This window comes from Myzus persicae, unplaced genomic scaffold (assembly GCF_001856785.1).
Source record: "Myzus persicae strain clone G006 unplaced genomic scaffold, MPER_G0061.0, whole genome shotgun sequence".
NCBI lineage: Eukaryota > Metazoa > Arthropoda > Insecta > Hemiptera > Aphididae > Myzus > Myzus persicae.
This window is the reverse complement of record NW_019104067.1, coordinates 267,887-285,451: the sequence shown is the minus strand read 5'-3', so window position 1 is coordinate 285,451 and position 17,565 is coordinate 267,887. Positions and strand designations below refer to the sequence as shown.

General features: G+C 34.2%; 1 protein-coding gene across 1 annotated transcript in view; it reads right to left on the bottom strand.

Moving 5' to 3' along the window:
• The window catches only part of LOC111038289 (T-cell leukemia homeobox protein 3-like), a 45,424-nt gene extending 28,409 nt beyond the window's left edge, over positions 1-17,015 (bottom strand). The window contains 1 exon segment of the mRNA XM_022321335.1: positions 15,777-17,015. Coding sequence (XP_022177027.1) covers positions 15,777-16,413 — 637 coding nt within the window. The 5' untranslated portion in view covers positions 16,414-17,015.
• Positions 17,016-17,565: the final 550 nt, after the last annotated feature.

Below are 17,565 nucleotides of genomic sequence, written 5' to 3'. Positions count from 1 at the left end.
AACGTATATCATGCCCCATATACATTCATTGCGTCGCGATCTATAACTTATATAGGTAATACATATAATATGTACTTACATGTATCTGCGAAGAGATATTATTATAATTGGTCGTGTACGCGGCTCTTGACTAATTAAACGAGGTAGGTACCTATAGTCAACGAAAACAACGACGACAATCCGTTATAAATTAGTATACATTATTATTATTATTCTATCATTGTATATAATAATTATGCGGTGACTGCGTATATACAGTGTAGTCTGATTCACTGTATATATATATTTTTTTTTTATGTACAATTTCGGTGTAATTATTTAGATAATTTTGGGACGGAGGAGTGAAAAAAAAAAATTATCTTTGGCGCCACAAAATGAATAATTCTCCGATACGACCTACACCTTGTGTGTGTGTGTGCACAGGCTATATGCACTCATGTTACGTACACTTGAGGTGTACACCGCGCACGCGTAATGATATTATTTTATGTGCACGGATACACGATACACCTATATATAATAATAATAATATCATAATACTTCTGTGTAGGTATAATATAGGTTGTTCGCAACCACGGTAGCCGGAAACGTTATAATTCGACCACGCGGTGACACGAAAAATAATAGGATTTATTTTTTCGTTACTATTATTATATATATTATATTGTTACTTATTAAAGGTATACCCACCATAACTACCATACAGAGTCTTCGTGATTGCGTGCGCACGCGATTCATCCCTATATCATTATGTAATACGTACCTATTTAATACATTGTGATGTATATATATATATATATATACATCACATAATATATATATATATATACCCATTCCTATTGCTACTACACTACTACTGCACGTGTGTACACGACGACGAAGATTGTACTCACAGTCTCACAATTATTTTTAAGCGTAATAAATTACATAAAGATGGACCGGTTAAAAATATGAATGCGATGCACTACTCTATAATATATAGCTATTGCACCGCTGAGACACACAACTATAGGTATAGCAGGAGACCACTCACGGAAGGCCGTCGTAAATAAATAGGCATCGGAAACATCAAAAGATCATTAAATTATAGTGAGCAAGTACCTGTTAAACGATTCGAAAAATGTAATGGGACGGGACCGGATTAATTTATAGAGATGCGTAGTCCGTCTATTACTCTAGTTCTAGTCGGTTTGTCGGATATCCACAATGTGTACAAAAGAATACTTCCGAAGAATCACTATGCAGTGCTAATTTTACGAAATTTACGAAATCGGAGTGGACCGCACACGTAGCTTCATATATGATATATTTATATATATATCTCAATAATATTATTAAATCGTCTTCCCGGGCTTTAAAGTGTATATTATGTGTATGTACAGCAGTACTGCACCTACAATAATGTTATGACACAAAATTTGGACGACCTCGATCACGATGCGAATACCTATAATAATACTCGCAGTGCGATACACGTTGAACAAATTTAACAGAACAATTCATTTTACAGGTAATACGATTTGCTTACATCAGACATACAAGCCCTATGTTTACAGCGGTTTAAGTACCACCAGTGTGGCGTGTGAGCTATATATATCTATGTACCGCAGAAGCTTCGCGACTCGACGTATATTGGTTTCGCCCAGTCCATTGATCAAGTTCCGGTCGGTTTTCGCGAATCATTAATTTCCCGCGAGCGTTTGACGTCAAAACCGCTTTCGCGTCACGACCATAATAAATCCGCTGATGGATGGTAAAATGATGATACGACCCGCCGCTATATATTATTATTAATTATTATATATACGACCGTAATGTGCCGCGGCGGCAGCGTGTTTGCGAACAAGAATTTGTTATTATTATTTTTCAGTTCTTTTATAGTTCTATTTATCTTCTTCTATCTAAGTAATATAATTTGTAGACCACTAATATTATGCAGCAGCATTTAATGTCGACTGGAAAAGGCTCTTGAAGCACGGAGGAGAAAAAAGCAACACAATTCATCGCGTAGTATTAAATGCGTATATATATATATAGGTATTTCGCCTACTTAATTTTAATTGGTCATTACACCGTTTCATATTTTTAAGACGTTTCGTATTATTTTTTTTACCGGTTTTAATAAAAACGTTTTTCGCATTTCCCGCAGCCCTCCTTAATGTAATTGCTCGGTTATATTATTATTATACATGTATATTCGCGCGTGCACCCTATCACCGAACGTAGGGGGGCGCGGATTAACGACGGCCATTACACGAGTTTAAAGAAAGGAGGATAAAAAATAATAATAAAAAACACGAGTAAAATATTACGTTAATTTAAAAATAAATCGTCTAATTTCAACATCGCCGTGGTAAGACGTTATGGTGGGGGGGGGGGGCTGGTGCTGCAGAGCGTTTATGTTATAATATCTCTATAGAACATAATATTATATACCTCACCAGTGCGGCGGCGGTGTATAATATACGCCTTAATAATATAACGAGTTCCTATGTTATAACTTACAATATATAAAGCCATTTCGGTGTGTGTCGTCAATATACGCCGTATAAGCGAGCGTAGTTTAATAATATAATAATATTATTACATAAAGTTTCCGGCCATGTTTTGTGCACGCGGGATCGATAAACAACAGCGGCGGCGGCTGTGATGGCGGTTGTTGCGGCGGTGGCGGAACGGTATTATTATAATTCAAACATTATATTATAATAATATGCAATAATTTATATAAACCGCCGCCGCGATATTATATACCCACTGCGTATGCGTACAAATATATAGTTACCATCTCCGGGTGGGGGAGTAATAAAAACGGTACGCGAACACAATGCAAAATTCATGACCTCCTACCCCTCACTGCCCTCCGATTTTAGCTCGCTCGACTATACCTGACACCTGTACATACGGTATAATATGTAATAATTTTATTTGCATATTACAAACATGCCTTATCAAATATAAATAATACGACCACGGTCTAGCAAGCTACATTCACAGCATGCGTGAAATCCGTGTAAAAATTTAATAAGACCAGAAATACCGCCATCGAGGTGAGTGCGTTTGTCACACTTGCTCTGCAGCAGTGATCCGAGCAGGTGGAGAGAGTGTGCTGTTCTAAATATAGAAGTAGTAAGTACTGCTGTAGTAAGTATCCTCCAGGCTATTGTGGTTTTTCGTCTCACATATTATATACCTAAATATATATATTATGACACTTGTATGATGTACATAATATATTATAAATACACAAATATAGGTATATTATAAAAAAAAATAAAATTGCACATCGTAATATGTATGTAGTTATATTATAATATAAAGCGGCATGGCCTAAGTGGTAATTCATTTAGAGAGGTTTCTAACGACAGCGATAGTCAGGACCTTTACCTGTAAACGCTGTTATACAATTACTGCATTCTGACGAACGCGTTACATACAAATCACAGGGTCGTCCAAATATATTGAAATCCTTGCGGAATCTTGTAACTCAACATTAATTGAACAATATACGGTTTTGCAGAATTAAATATCTAGGAAACGACGAATCATCAATAATAATAGTTAATAATAATCTACAAATCTACTCTGCAATGGATAGACGAAGACGTATCTTTATAAATTAATATAGAGTACATAAACATGGGTGTATCAGAGTGTATCGTGAATGTATCAGGTATATCTGATCTTTGTGATAAGGCGAATAAACCATGTAAGTCATAATCGTATAATTTCTGAGCAAATACAATGTACCTACACTCGGTTTAAATTAAGGGTCTGTTGCGAAATAGTATATGGAACACTTGAACATAATCATATTATTTAGACACATGCAGAGTATACGTATCGCTTAACCCAACCCCAAGTGTGAATACGGAGGTGAAATCCACCCCCCCCCCCTCTCACTCCGACCGACATACTCCACCTTGGATAAAAGGGCGAGAGAGAAGACGCATATCCGTCTTGATCTCGTCGGGGGCTGCGGGATTCGTGTGGTACGAGGGAGAGACGCTTCTGCAGGTGTAATATAACCATAATACTGCTGTACCGAGAAGACGAGGGCTCGTGTGCGAAGGCCATCACTTTTCAGTTTTAATACTTAGCTTATATTTCGACGTGGTCGTTTGTCGAGCACGATCATGGGGCCGGGCGGTGCAAGGTGATGGACTACGGGACACTCCCTCCAACAGCTCGAGCAGTTCTTCTATTCACGTGCGCAATATTCGATAAAGCGTTTCGCATTTATAACAACTACGACGACGACGACGACGACGTCAAAAACTTTCATTTCATACACCAGCCGCCGCCGCCACTACCACCTCATCAAACTCTTGAAATGAGTTGCCCGCACTATATTATAATGTGTACAATGTATTACTACCCCCGCAACCACCTCATATTATACGATCGCGATGCCGTCGGGAGCGAAACAGTGTGAATTTTCCCCATATTTTTTTGACTTTAAAATGCTTCTTATCCACCGCCTCGGATATTATATATTTATTTAGGTAATATTATATTATTTAAATCTCATTTCAAGAAATAACCGACCCGGACCGTTAATCACAGCTATCACAGCTATTCTACGTGCACTAATGACATTTATATACATGTATTATAGTACTAACAGTTGTTATTAAAATATATAATACTACATGATTAAACTCAGAATTTTGCAACACTTAAATATCGCGCAACTCTTAATGGAAAAATAGGGGTCTCTCTTATATGAACTTCCTACTTCAATCAAATGCCGCAAATGATACACCCAGGAAAACGAAAATTCTAAACTCCCAGAATAGCTCAATCAGAAGCCCGATTCCATCTCCACCACCACAAAATCCGTCATAACCACTCAACCAAATTTAATTTAATATGTAAATTGTAAATGTATCCCAATGACCACTGCGCAGAGAGTTAGGTTAGTTAAATATAAAAGTTATAATAAACAATACTTAAACATTAAACAACATAATGTATTATTTTGTCACAATTTTGTAATATTTAGGTATTATAATATATGTATATTCGCTTCGTTACTATTTACCTTAATGCGTTTTTCTGAGTTTTAAACTTAATGAAAAATAAGTGTGTATTCATATGTTGTAAAAAATAAATAGTAGCTGGTAACTACCTATAATAATTACCTTATGATAACAGTATCAGTAAATGCAAAATACCTTAACAATATAAACTATGGCTCCGACACCATAGTTGTACGCTTGTAAGTTGTACTTATAGACATCAATATGTTGATTACAAACAGTTATGGAGTGTTTTAAATATTGCCAAAATAAAGTAAATAATTGTTTTTCATTTCACAATAATTATTATCTTTCATCACCATGTCACATAAATTAAGTTAGTTTTTTAATCAATATATTATAGTACAATCACTTAATTCATTTTTTTTTTAATACCAATGTTTACAATATTTTGGATTTGCTAATAAAATGATTTCTTTAAAAGACTTATGCCAATTAGTTAAAAACAAAATTAATAAAGAAAGCGAAACAGAAGTTAGATATAGGCCATAGCAGGGTAGGAGTGACATTGAATTAAAAAAATTAAACTAATAATTGAGATCAATGATGAACCATTGTAATCCTCAATTATAAAATACAGCTATTTATTATTTAATTATTTTTTGTTTTCTCAAAGACAACGGAATATGACATCACCATTGGCCATGAAAGAACAATTTAATTATTATTACCTACCTATAGTTCCCATGCTTGCGTTTAGGTAATTTTTTTTAACGTTAATGGGTTTTCATTAAAATAATAATTTTCCACTAAAAATGTATCTGAAAATATATGAGTATATAATATGACTATATGAGGGAAAACACACTAATAGATTAAGAATGATTAATATAAATTGATTAATAGCATCATCATTCTTAAATAGCCTTAGAGTTGAGAATGAAATTGATTATATTAGGGTAGTTTCGTGGACGGTGAGCGGGAACGGTTATACACCGGTTGGTTTTAATTAGGTTATAATATATATTTAATAAAATATTTCTAGCCTTTGCTCTTGTTTGAAAAAATCGTTAAATAATTTTTAGAAGCTTAAGTAATTCTCGGGATCAAGTAATTAACCCCTTTTACAACCTTCGGTCTAAAAACGTACACTATATTGCTGTGTACCTATGTGAAAATGTAGATATGATGAAATTGCAATTTGTTTATAGAGTCTATACTTCATTAATACACTGTCGTATAAAATATACATGTAAAAAATATTTTTTCTAGTCGAATGTTATTTTGAATCTGTATACAAAATACTTTTAACAATTTAAAAAAACGTAGATAAATCTATTATATATGTGTATATAGTTAGAAATAAATGTATATAATATAAGTAATAATACAAAAGACTCGACATAATATGTACCTATTATAATGTTCTTTTATTTCTATACCTAGGTAAAAAAATATTATTTATTATAAAATATATATACAATTCTCCTTGAATAAAATTACCGCGGCACGTTTTCTATGCAATTTTAAACGTGCTTGTTGTTGCTTTCTTGTCATATTTTTAAACGAAATGAATACATTTTGTGTTTATATTTCGACTACAATGATATTATAATAATAATATCGTGATGTAATAACACATTTTGCATTTCATCGATCCATAAGTGCACACGGTACTATATACACGTACCACGCATATATTATATACCGACAAATGCGAGGTATACACAGAAATTATATTTTGTATCGGTACCAATAATATATAAATTCCTAGACGAGTGTATATATGCATAGGTACCATGGTTCATGGCCATTTTATTATGTGCTTATCGAATTGAAATATTGCTTTCAATATTAAAATATTTTACACACGTATTCAAATATTTCCAGTTGTACAATCACGTATTCGTGTCATACAATATACCTATACGTACCCGTTACTCGTAAAAAATCAATCATACTTAAAATTTATTTTTATTGGTTTTTTTTTTAAATTTCATTCATCGATATTAAACTTAAACGAAATAATCATACTCGTCGTTATTTCATTATATTATATACTCAAATTAAATAGATATCGTGGTTAAGCTTGCGTAAATAATATTCTACCGAATATTATTATAAATATGAATAACGAAACGCCGAAAGTCATTATGATGAAACATACCTAAATCGGGCTTAATCTATGGGTAAAAGTGTACCTAATGTAGTGTAGATGTGTTTTACCGACAACTAAAAATGTTGAAAACGTTCGATAAAAGAAGAAAGGGAAAAAACTTCTCCTCTAGAATTAGCGGGTGAGTGTGCAGCAGGGTTCATAATATTCTGCGCCAAAACGCGTTGCTTTTATTTTTTTCACATCAATAAACTCACGTATGGTGTATGTATATAATATATAGTGTTTGAACTGCAGTTTATGTCCCATCCATCACCTTAAAAGAAATCTTGGCAGTGATTTCCGAGAAAACCGCAGATGAAATATGTTTAAAACGCGAGGGTATAGATAAATCAAAAGTCAAATAAAATTTATTTCAACAGTGATGCCTGAAAGTGTGTATTTTGATCTTCGGAAATTGTTTTCATATTGTTATTAATATAAAATATAAAAATTATAATAACAATAGGTACTGAATATCATTATAATAAAATATACGTGTGTGTGTGTGTGTGTATACGTATTAGCCGTAGTGTTATGGGGCAGTTTACCAGCGATTTACCAAGTATTATACGCAGCAATAATATCACATTTTTCATTATACTCTGATATATCATAGAGTCGCATAAAGTTATACTACCCTACAAATCTATAAGTAATACACTAATACTAACCTAATTGTTAAATATATGAAGTGTGTACACTGCACGATGTTATCCATGCCACTATTGTTGTCCTGCAGATGAGGAGTCGACCAGACAACAAATAACATTTCAACACAAGTATTCTTTGATAACGTTTATTATTTCAGTTGTTTTAGTTATTTTACAATTCAGCAAAGTGAGTAAAAATATTAAATTGTATAAAAGTGTTTATTGTATGAATGATTATAGCATTTTTCCCCTCACAAATGAATGTCTATAAATATATTATCTTCTACAGTTGTTATAATATGGTAATTATTGTCCGTATGTTTGTATGTGTTATTGTGATGCATTTACTGTGTATAATAGTTAAAGTTTAAGGTATGTATTTAATTATGTAATTTATTTTATTTTATCACAATATTTGTTCATTTTTGATTTTTAATAATTTGAAGTATGGATTTTCTTAATAGTGAATATCATATGATTCTTACCTATATATCGTTATAGGTTATATCGTTATATTTTAGGCTCTATGAATTCTCAAAATTTACTAAAATAAAAAAATTAATTGAGTGTTTTCGTCTAGAAATGTATAATAGAATATAGAATCACTGATAATTGATCAACTATTTACAGGACTTTGACTCGCTTTGATGTCCGTGCAGGTATAAATTACGAAAAGGGTTTCAAACATATGTATACTCACATAAATATGCTCAATAAGCTGCGTCTATATTTATCGAACGAAATATGTGAGCCATACATAATATTATATTATGATCTATATATTTATCTCTATTACTGCATGTACAAACGTATATAGATAGTAGGTACATTTCGCATTCTGTAGATCGTTTAAAACCACAACGTTTAAATTGCCAGTCGGAAAAGGTATATATTTTTGATTTTATACGTGTTTTGGATACGGTAAATATGTATTATGTATAAAGTAGGTTTAATATATATATATACTATATGTATATCAGAAAGGGATGTGGGTAACGAGTAACGACGATGTATATAAATTATAAATGCTACTGCGGCTTTACCGCGTGGTTGCGCTCAAAGTCACACTTCTCGGATTCGCGGGTGCGTATAAAACGTCGATAAAATAAAAAATAAAATAAAATACCCCAGGTCCCTTTATGTATATACACGAGTATATAATAATATATAAACGGCGAAAAAAAACGCATAATACTGAAATATCATTTTTAAACCGTCGTAAACAACGGTTATAAACGGTTATATTCGGGCGAACCGAAGTTGATGGATGCGTTTCGAATGGGAAACCGGACAGGTTTATACTGCACATATACATATATAAGTACGTTATATGTATAGAGACGGATAGAAAGACGCCTCGCCTATAATATAATGGAGAGCATAATATTATACGCACGGTGTATATATTATAGCCTGTAAACACACACACACAATATATTATAGACAGGTACACCGAGCTCACCACGAGGTTGGCGAATGCGAACGCGTCTGTTTGGTTATTCTTAACACGTGTTGTAACTTGTAGCAAATGTTTAGCCACCACATATAATGTGCATACGATATGTATACTCATAAATACACACAGAGTGATTCTTATACAAGCGAACACTATCATTTTCAAGGGAAGCATTGATTTTCCAACGACATTTTATTTCCGGAAAAGTTTTGATTTGGTAATCTATCTTTAAAGTTATTTTTTCCTTAACTATGATAAATACATTATTTTTTATATAAATAAACACCTAAATGTTTATTATCTGTCCCGTGAGAGAAAACGTCGATTCTGAGCATCTTCACTCTAAACCCTGCCATTGAAAACCGGTTCCGTTCTCACGCGGGGATGCGCGGAACAACAAATTTTCGTCAGGCCACGAAGTGTTCTCTGGCTGGAACTGATTATTTTTATTATTATTTTTAAATGGTGTAGCATTACACATTTTGTGGGATATATTCCGTAACACTTCACTTCCTTAATCAGCGCAGTACCTCCAAACACTTGTTTTTTTAATAAGTTTAAAATAAGTATTTTTATATTCGATAATCACCGTGTATAAAATATTAAGCCTATAAATGAGTTACCTTCAACAAAAATATTAAAAGTGGATGGTGATCTCGTAATGGGAACAGATAAGGGTGAAATAAATATTAAATACATACACATAGCTACTATACATGTGAATTATATATATTTTAGTATACGTGATCGTAAACTTTTCAAGAAGAAAATTATCTAAGACTTAACATTTTTTTAAATGGTAAAGGGTACCGTATACGCTGTCGAAAGAATTACACTGAATTTCACATATTTGTGGATTTCTATAGTCGGTTAGTTCTAATGCATAGCATACGATCCTTAATCACAGCCATAAATCGGGCGCGCAATAGTCGGATTTTCTGTAACTACCAACTTCATATTATTTTCTCAGCTATTTTGTTTTATATTTATTCAAGTGCAAATTTATAATCGATTAGTAGCATATTTGACACTGCTTATGCGTGCGCGAGTGTGTGAATCGGAATACTTAGAAACGTGCGGAAAAACGGCAGACTAGCACGCGTCTTGTTGTGACCATACATTTTTTTAGGTCGTTCCCCGCGGGGCAGGTGCAGTAACAACAACAAGATCCTACACGCGGACCGTCGGACGCACGCAAAATACTTTTAAATTTACATTTATTCATTAAAAAAAGGTACAGTCGATGTACACACGTGCATGATGTAAGTAAATTTATACATTTATGCACGAGTATAATACGGATAAACGTGTAAGGAAACGCCGTCGTTTCGGCGATCGTCGCCACAGCGACTCGCGCATAAATTATACTCGTCAGAAAAGAAGAAAAAAATACTAATAAAAAACTGTACCAAATTATATAGTAAACCGGGTATGTTGTTAATTGTCGACGCGACAATAAACGTTAAATTTAAATTTTAAACGCGTTTATATTTGCACTAATCGATGACTATTTAAATGATTGCTGTATTATAATATACCTATTATTATATGCCATTAAATTATAACATAGAAACTACTGCAGAGCCCGCAAACGCATTATCAATAACGGTAAATATAGACATATTTATTGACGGTATATATATTATTATAGACATTTAAATGTTAATCTATACATAATAATAATAATAATTTTTTTTTTTTTTTTTTTAATACAAATGTATATAGTTAAATTTAAATATTCAATATTTATAATGTTAAAGTCACCAGCTTGTTTTCAGATATTTTATGCAATTCATTACGTCTTATAAGTCACCGATGATTACTATAACCGAGAAACAAAAATGGTTAAGACACAAAATAGCGAATGTTTAAAAAACGATCAACTGCACAAAAATAGTAATGAATATAAAAATATAACAGAATAATAAATAAGCTATACATTTTTTATAATTATTAAGATATGTACAGTTTTTTATATATATATGTATAATATATGCACCTATAATAATTATACTAGTAAATAACTGTTTGAGTTTTATTTCGTTATTTTTTTCTACTAAGCGTTTATGTCATAATACATTTCTTACTGTGCGTAGCGTTTCAATAACTAGATATAATATAATATACATAACCTATCGAGTTCTTGAAAACTGTTTAAATATTATTATACTTTATGGTATACTAGGGCATACATATAACTGCGTACCTATAATTGAGTATATGTACTTTATACATATAATGTGTGTTATATATAAGTACTAAGTGTCGTAAATACAATAATAGAATATTGATTGAATTAAAGCGTTTGTTGTAGTACGTAACAGAAATATATTGTATATATATATGAGTGCTTCCTCGAATCAAACAGTAAAAAAAAATTGATTATAATTGATGATGAGTGAAAGTGTAAGCAATTCAAACAATCCCTTCTGTTTGTTTTATTTGTTCAATTATGTGGATAATGAACGGGTAATTTGGTTATTTTTTTTTCTGTTTTCGATAAATAATAATATATAGCTGTACCTGAAATGAATCGTTCATCTCTAAACTGCACATCTTATGACTTATTGGTGCCTAATGCGTACATGCAATTGAAAAAGATTTGTCGACATCTTTGAAACGAACATAACGCTGTTATAACAAACTATATTATATAGCATAAATTCATACAGGCAGGTTAGTAAAATAATATCATATTCGTTAGATATGAAATGATTATTTTTAAATGACATACACGTATAGAAACTGCAGTACGATTGCACCTTATTAACCAAAACGTTTCAAGGCGATGTATAATTTTTTCTTTCGTAAAAAATGGATATAATATGTTTTATAAAATTACAAGTATAATTTACACACCGACTAATATAATATAATGTGAATTCTTATACGCGGTGAGTATGTCTATTTAGGTATACGTAAACCTACATATGTGTAAATTATACATTTAGAGAAAGAGAATAGTATTTTAGATTTGTTGGTCTGTCTGTCAGTGAAAGATTGCCTGGTAATTATGTTCAAACTGTAGACAAATAAATATAAATATACATACGTTTATAAATTTACCGATGTTATACTCGGAATTCCGTTTGTCGAGTAATTCGGTAGCCAAACACGCGATCATCCTCGAAGCGTTTTTTGAGCCAGTTTAAAAAAAAATGTGTATATTTATGATACAAAAAGATTTTATTTAGGTATACATATATTTATTATGAACCTATATATAGATAATATATACATACGAAATTATAGTATAAGTACCTGTAAGTAACTCGTAGTTTCAATGTTCGGACATAAATGAATACTAAATAATAATTTTCAAAGGACATTATAATAATTAATAATATTATACTATTCCTATATGACTATATTTATATTATGTTTAATAAAATGATTAATGACTAATGAATAAAATATATTTAAAAAATAATATTTGTTGACTTTAATGTAAACCGAAATATGAATTATAAGCAATAGGTATGCATAACTACTGGAGATTAGTGGTAGTTGGTATTTATATATATATAGATAGCACAATTTTTTTTAGTATTAGTCACACAATAAAATATTGTCACTGTGGTTCGCGAAGCTATTCTGAACTCACAGTTTACTTTAATTACCCACTTTTAGAAAAGTATATAAAAAACTAAGAAATTAACGTTTTAAACCTACATTAAGTATATAGCTGCAGCCGCATATGATAATTATACGAGGCAGGTTTTTAGTGTAAATGAATTTTAGCGGCGCTGCTTAAAACGTGTTTTATACGTATAAATATATCAACATATTATATTTGTTGGTATACCTACTTATATTATATTATATACCAACGAAAGTAACACGAATGTTAAATAATAATACAATTTCAATAAGTATAGTGTACGTAGATATACAGATGAACAAACATGTTTTATTATTGTATATCATTCAACATACACAACTCATGCTCTTGATCCGAATATTTTAAGTATGGTAAACTTGTGTTTTTTACTGTATTTTATTATCTGTATGTGCAAGTGTCATGTGTAAACACGCTATACTATGTAAAGTTTAGGCCAGTTAAAAAAATTGTTACATTGAGCAGGTATTGCTACTGCACCGCACCTGCAGCAAGTGCAATGACGAGAGATTTCAAACGCCTGCAGTAATAGAATAAATACTCAAAACAGTATAAATATAATTAAACTAAAAATACACGTCAAGTATGGTAAATTTAATTATATATGAATAATAGTAGTTTAAAATGTACATAAAATATGTAGATGCATGTCAACTAAATAGCCAGACGTTGCTTAAACATAAAACAATATTTTGTTTTGCCTGAAATATGCCTGAAATTAAATTACTTGCTGTAAAATTGTATAAAGGTATAATCGTTACGGCCTTCACTTAAAAATTAAAAAAAAGTCAAAGCTTGAGACTCACTAATAATTAATATAATAACTTTCAGGGCGCAGTGGACTATTTTTTCTTCGTATATTTATATATATATACCGACGTAGTTAAACAATATATGCGGATAAAGGAAATTAATACAACAACAGTGATGAAGTTCTAAGGTGTTAATATTTAACTATACCGTAACTGCGATCATTAAAAGAAAATTGCGTTTTATAGAACCCACGTCTAGAATAATTAGTCACGGCTTCAAAACTAAGTACACGGCCATTACTCTGATTGGATTATATACAATAAGAACGAAGGGTGGGAAGAAACTTGTGTTTTGTTTTATCGTTTTGAAATGTCTTGCGATAAATTGCGTTAAGAAAATCGTAATTTTATACGTATAATATATAGTACCAATACCTATATGAATATGAATATTTTTATACAGGTTGAACACTGAGAGCCATTTCATTTTTATGTTTCACGTGAAGGGAAAAATGAAAACCGCAATACCTGGCTCTGTATATATAATAATAGAATCTATACCTATATTATGTTAAACAATTTTAATTAAATTAGTTGATTTTTATGAAAAAAACCACGAATCTTTTATCCTCGAAATAATTATAGATTTATAGATCTATGATGTATGTAAACCCAAAAAATAATTTGCTGCCCCGAGGTTTACCCGATAGAAATTATCTTATATGTATATATGTGTGTCATACCAATACAATTTTATCATATATAGTCTATATAATATACGCTCAATTACTCTGTCGGCCCATACAAAATGGTTTTGAAAAATAATACGCTGACTGACCGACTCTAATTAGATTCAGACCATATTATGATCGCGCGCACGCAGTTTATAAAAAATGATTAACAGCATGTAAACTAATTAAGTCAAATCGAGATGTTTTTGCTACGCTCGTTATGCTATCGTGTACCTATAACACAGAAACGTGTTGAGAACGAGTAATGAGAGCACGCGTATGACTATGTACCTATATATAATACTGTATTAATGTGCGCTGTGCAGAATAATTTGCAGGTACTTACCTATAATGTAATGTTATGCATGTATTAAAGAGTTTTGTAAGTGTTGCAATTATAATGCGTTTAACAAGGTTTTATTAAAACAATTTTCATGAAATATTTATGCATAACATATTCTATAGCCACTACATAAATTCAGGGATATAATAATATACTTGTTATACGATTTATACGTGAACTGGTGTAGTTATATATTATGTATTACATAGGCACCTGTGAAGCTTGGCGATCATTTGATTTTTTGGTTCATTAATTATAAATATTATGAGTCAGAGAAAGTAGATTTATTTAGTAAAATTAAAAAAAAACATTGAAATATACACGTACATCTACAGCGCGTATTACAAAACATAGATACACTCGTATATAAGTCGTGAAAGTGGCATAATTATACTTATATACTTATATCAAGTTGTCGTAACAAACATAGTATTAATCGATCTATCTAATTTACCTATATATATATATTATTACTAAAAAAATGTAATTCCCTAAATCTCGAGTTAAAAATTAAAACGAAACTATCATTTTGATAATAACTAATAATGACAAAAGGTATGTGTGTACCCATAACTATACGTACCTATATATGATATAATATATAATATATATATATAAGAAAACTAAAAGAAGACTTTAACTTTGCAATGTTGGCGATATATATTTATTATACAATGTATATTTCTTGTAACTAGAATAAACTAAATAAATAAATGTGTACCTTTACGATATTCGATTTCAAAGTCATTTATTTTGTGTGCAAGACTGCAACATCATTTTTATCATTCAGGAATGAGAAACACGAATCGAGGGAATAATAAACTTTGGTTATAATATGAAAATTTTCAGATTCGAGTTGGTTTGTACAATATTCCTAGTACCTTCGGTTGGATGTATTAATTTTAAATTCAGGATACTAGACTGACGGATCTATAACAACTACCAAACTTGCCCCAGCTACTTAAGCTAAAAATCATCTTTATGTGGGGGTATAAAAATCAAGCTACATATCAAATACTATAGCTTAAAATGCTTCGTACCTAAACACTACAAATAGGTATTATGAGGTAAACATAATAACGTACCAGCTGCCAGTCGGTTCTTGTCGGCGGCGAACAGGAAAGCGTTGCGCTGCATGAATGACACAGGGTCGATGGCCGCGGCCGCGGCCCAAGGTGACTGCATCGGACCTGGCGCGCCACCGCCGCCGTTGGACGGGTGCGGCCGATGTGCTGGGACCTTGATGACGCCCGCTGCTCCAGAGTACTGCAGGTACGACTTGTCGTCGTTTGGCTTGTTGGCCGCAGCGGCGGCTGCAGCGGCTGCTTGGTGCGCAGCGGCCGCAGCGGCAGCCATGTGTTGTTGTTGGTGCAGGTGGTGGTGAAGGCCGAACACGGCCGCATGGTGGTGCCCGGCCGCGTACAGCGAGGCGAGCGCCTCTGCGGGGCCGGACACGGCGGCTGCGGCCATGCCAGTGCAGGACGCCGAACGTTTGGACGCTAGATCATCTGCACCGCGTCCACCGCCGCCGCCGGCCAACAGACGAGATATGCCGAACGTCAGGGCGCCGGGCGCCGCCGAGGTTGGCGACGACACATCGTCCTCGTCCTCTTCGTCCATGCACAGCTCCTCGTCCGATCCGCCGGAATCGACGCGGACGTCCCGATCCTCGTCCGTGGTCGTGCCGTCCTCGACCGAACTGCACTTGGTCTCGTCGACCATGTTGGCGCCTAGGCGACGATTTACGATCAGATGACCGCCTTTGGACGAGCGAAAAAAAAAACTTCAAACACTAAATCTCGACGGACAGTATATATAATATTAAAGTCGCGATGAACGAGCGATCACGATGGTTTTTAAATCCGTGAATGTACCTATTTTATACAGGTGATCCTGCCGTAGTTATGTGTGCAAGCGGTATTAACAACGCGACCGGCGCATTTCGGGGACCACGGCGACGACTGTAGTTGCGGTTCCGTTTCGTCGCATCGAATCCACGACCGAGGTGCGCAGTGTGATGAAGGAAATCTCCGCACGAAACGACAACGACGACGACGGTGACGATAATTTTACAATATTTTGACAATCGTTCTTATTTACGTTATGTTCCGCGTCCGCACGTTGAGAGTATACCAATAACAGTATATAATAATTATTATCATAAAATAATATTAAATCGTTGAGCGCGCTTGCGTGTGCGTGCGACGATGCGTTGCGGCGCGGTTGGACACGGTGTGCGCGACGGACTGCGAGTGGCAGGCGGCGCACGACGTCGACGGCGGTGGCAGCGCCGACCGCCGTCACCGCCGCCCGTCGAGATGGGCGTCCGCCGGGCACCGCCTCGGCCGCGTTCCGATTGGTGGACGGGCGCGCGCGCGGGAAATCAGTACCCGCCGACGATGGAGTGGACGACGGAGGGGATTTAGCGGCGGAGCGGAGGCCGACGTCGACGACGACGACGACGATATTAAAACCCATTTAACAACGCGTCGGGCTCGATCCCCTCGCGTATTCCTGTTCCACTGCCACGGCGGCCGCATCACGAATACTCGCTTCGCTCCCGCTCGTACATAATGGTATACGTGTGCTCACGTTTACGGCGAGTGGCCGGGTCCGTACTCAAGCGCGCGGCCACCGCGGCCTCTCATCCGCCGCCGCCGCCGCCGCCGCCAGCACATCGACGCGGCCGAAAAAATTAATCCGAGCCGCGCGTTTCGCTTCCCGCCACCGCCGCCGCCGTCCACCCGCGCGCGCTGCGGCGGCATACAGTAAAGGCATAATATTATACTATGACCTACCCATGCGATGTTCGGTCCCATATTCTGATGCAGCTTATTACTTTCCGCGCCGCACCTGCACCACTGATTTTTAACG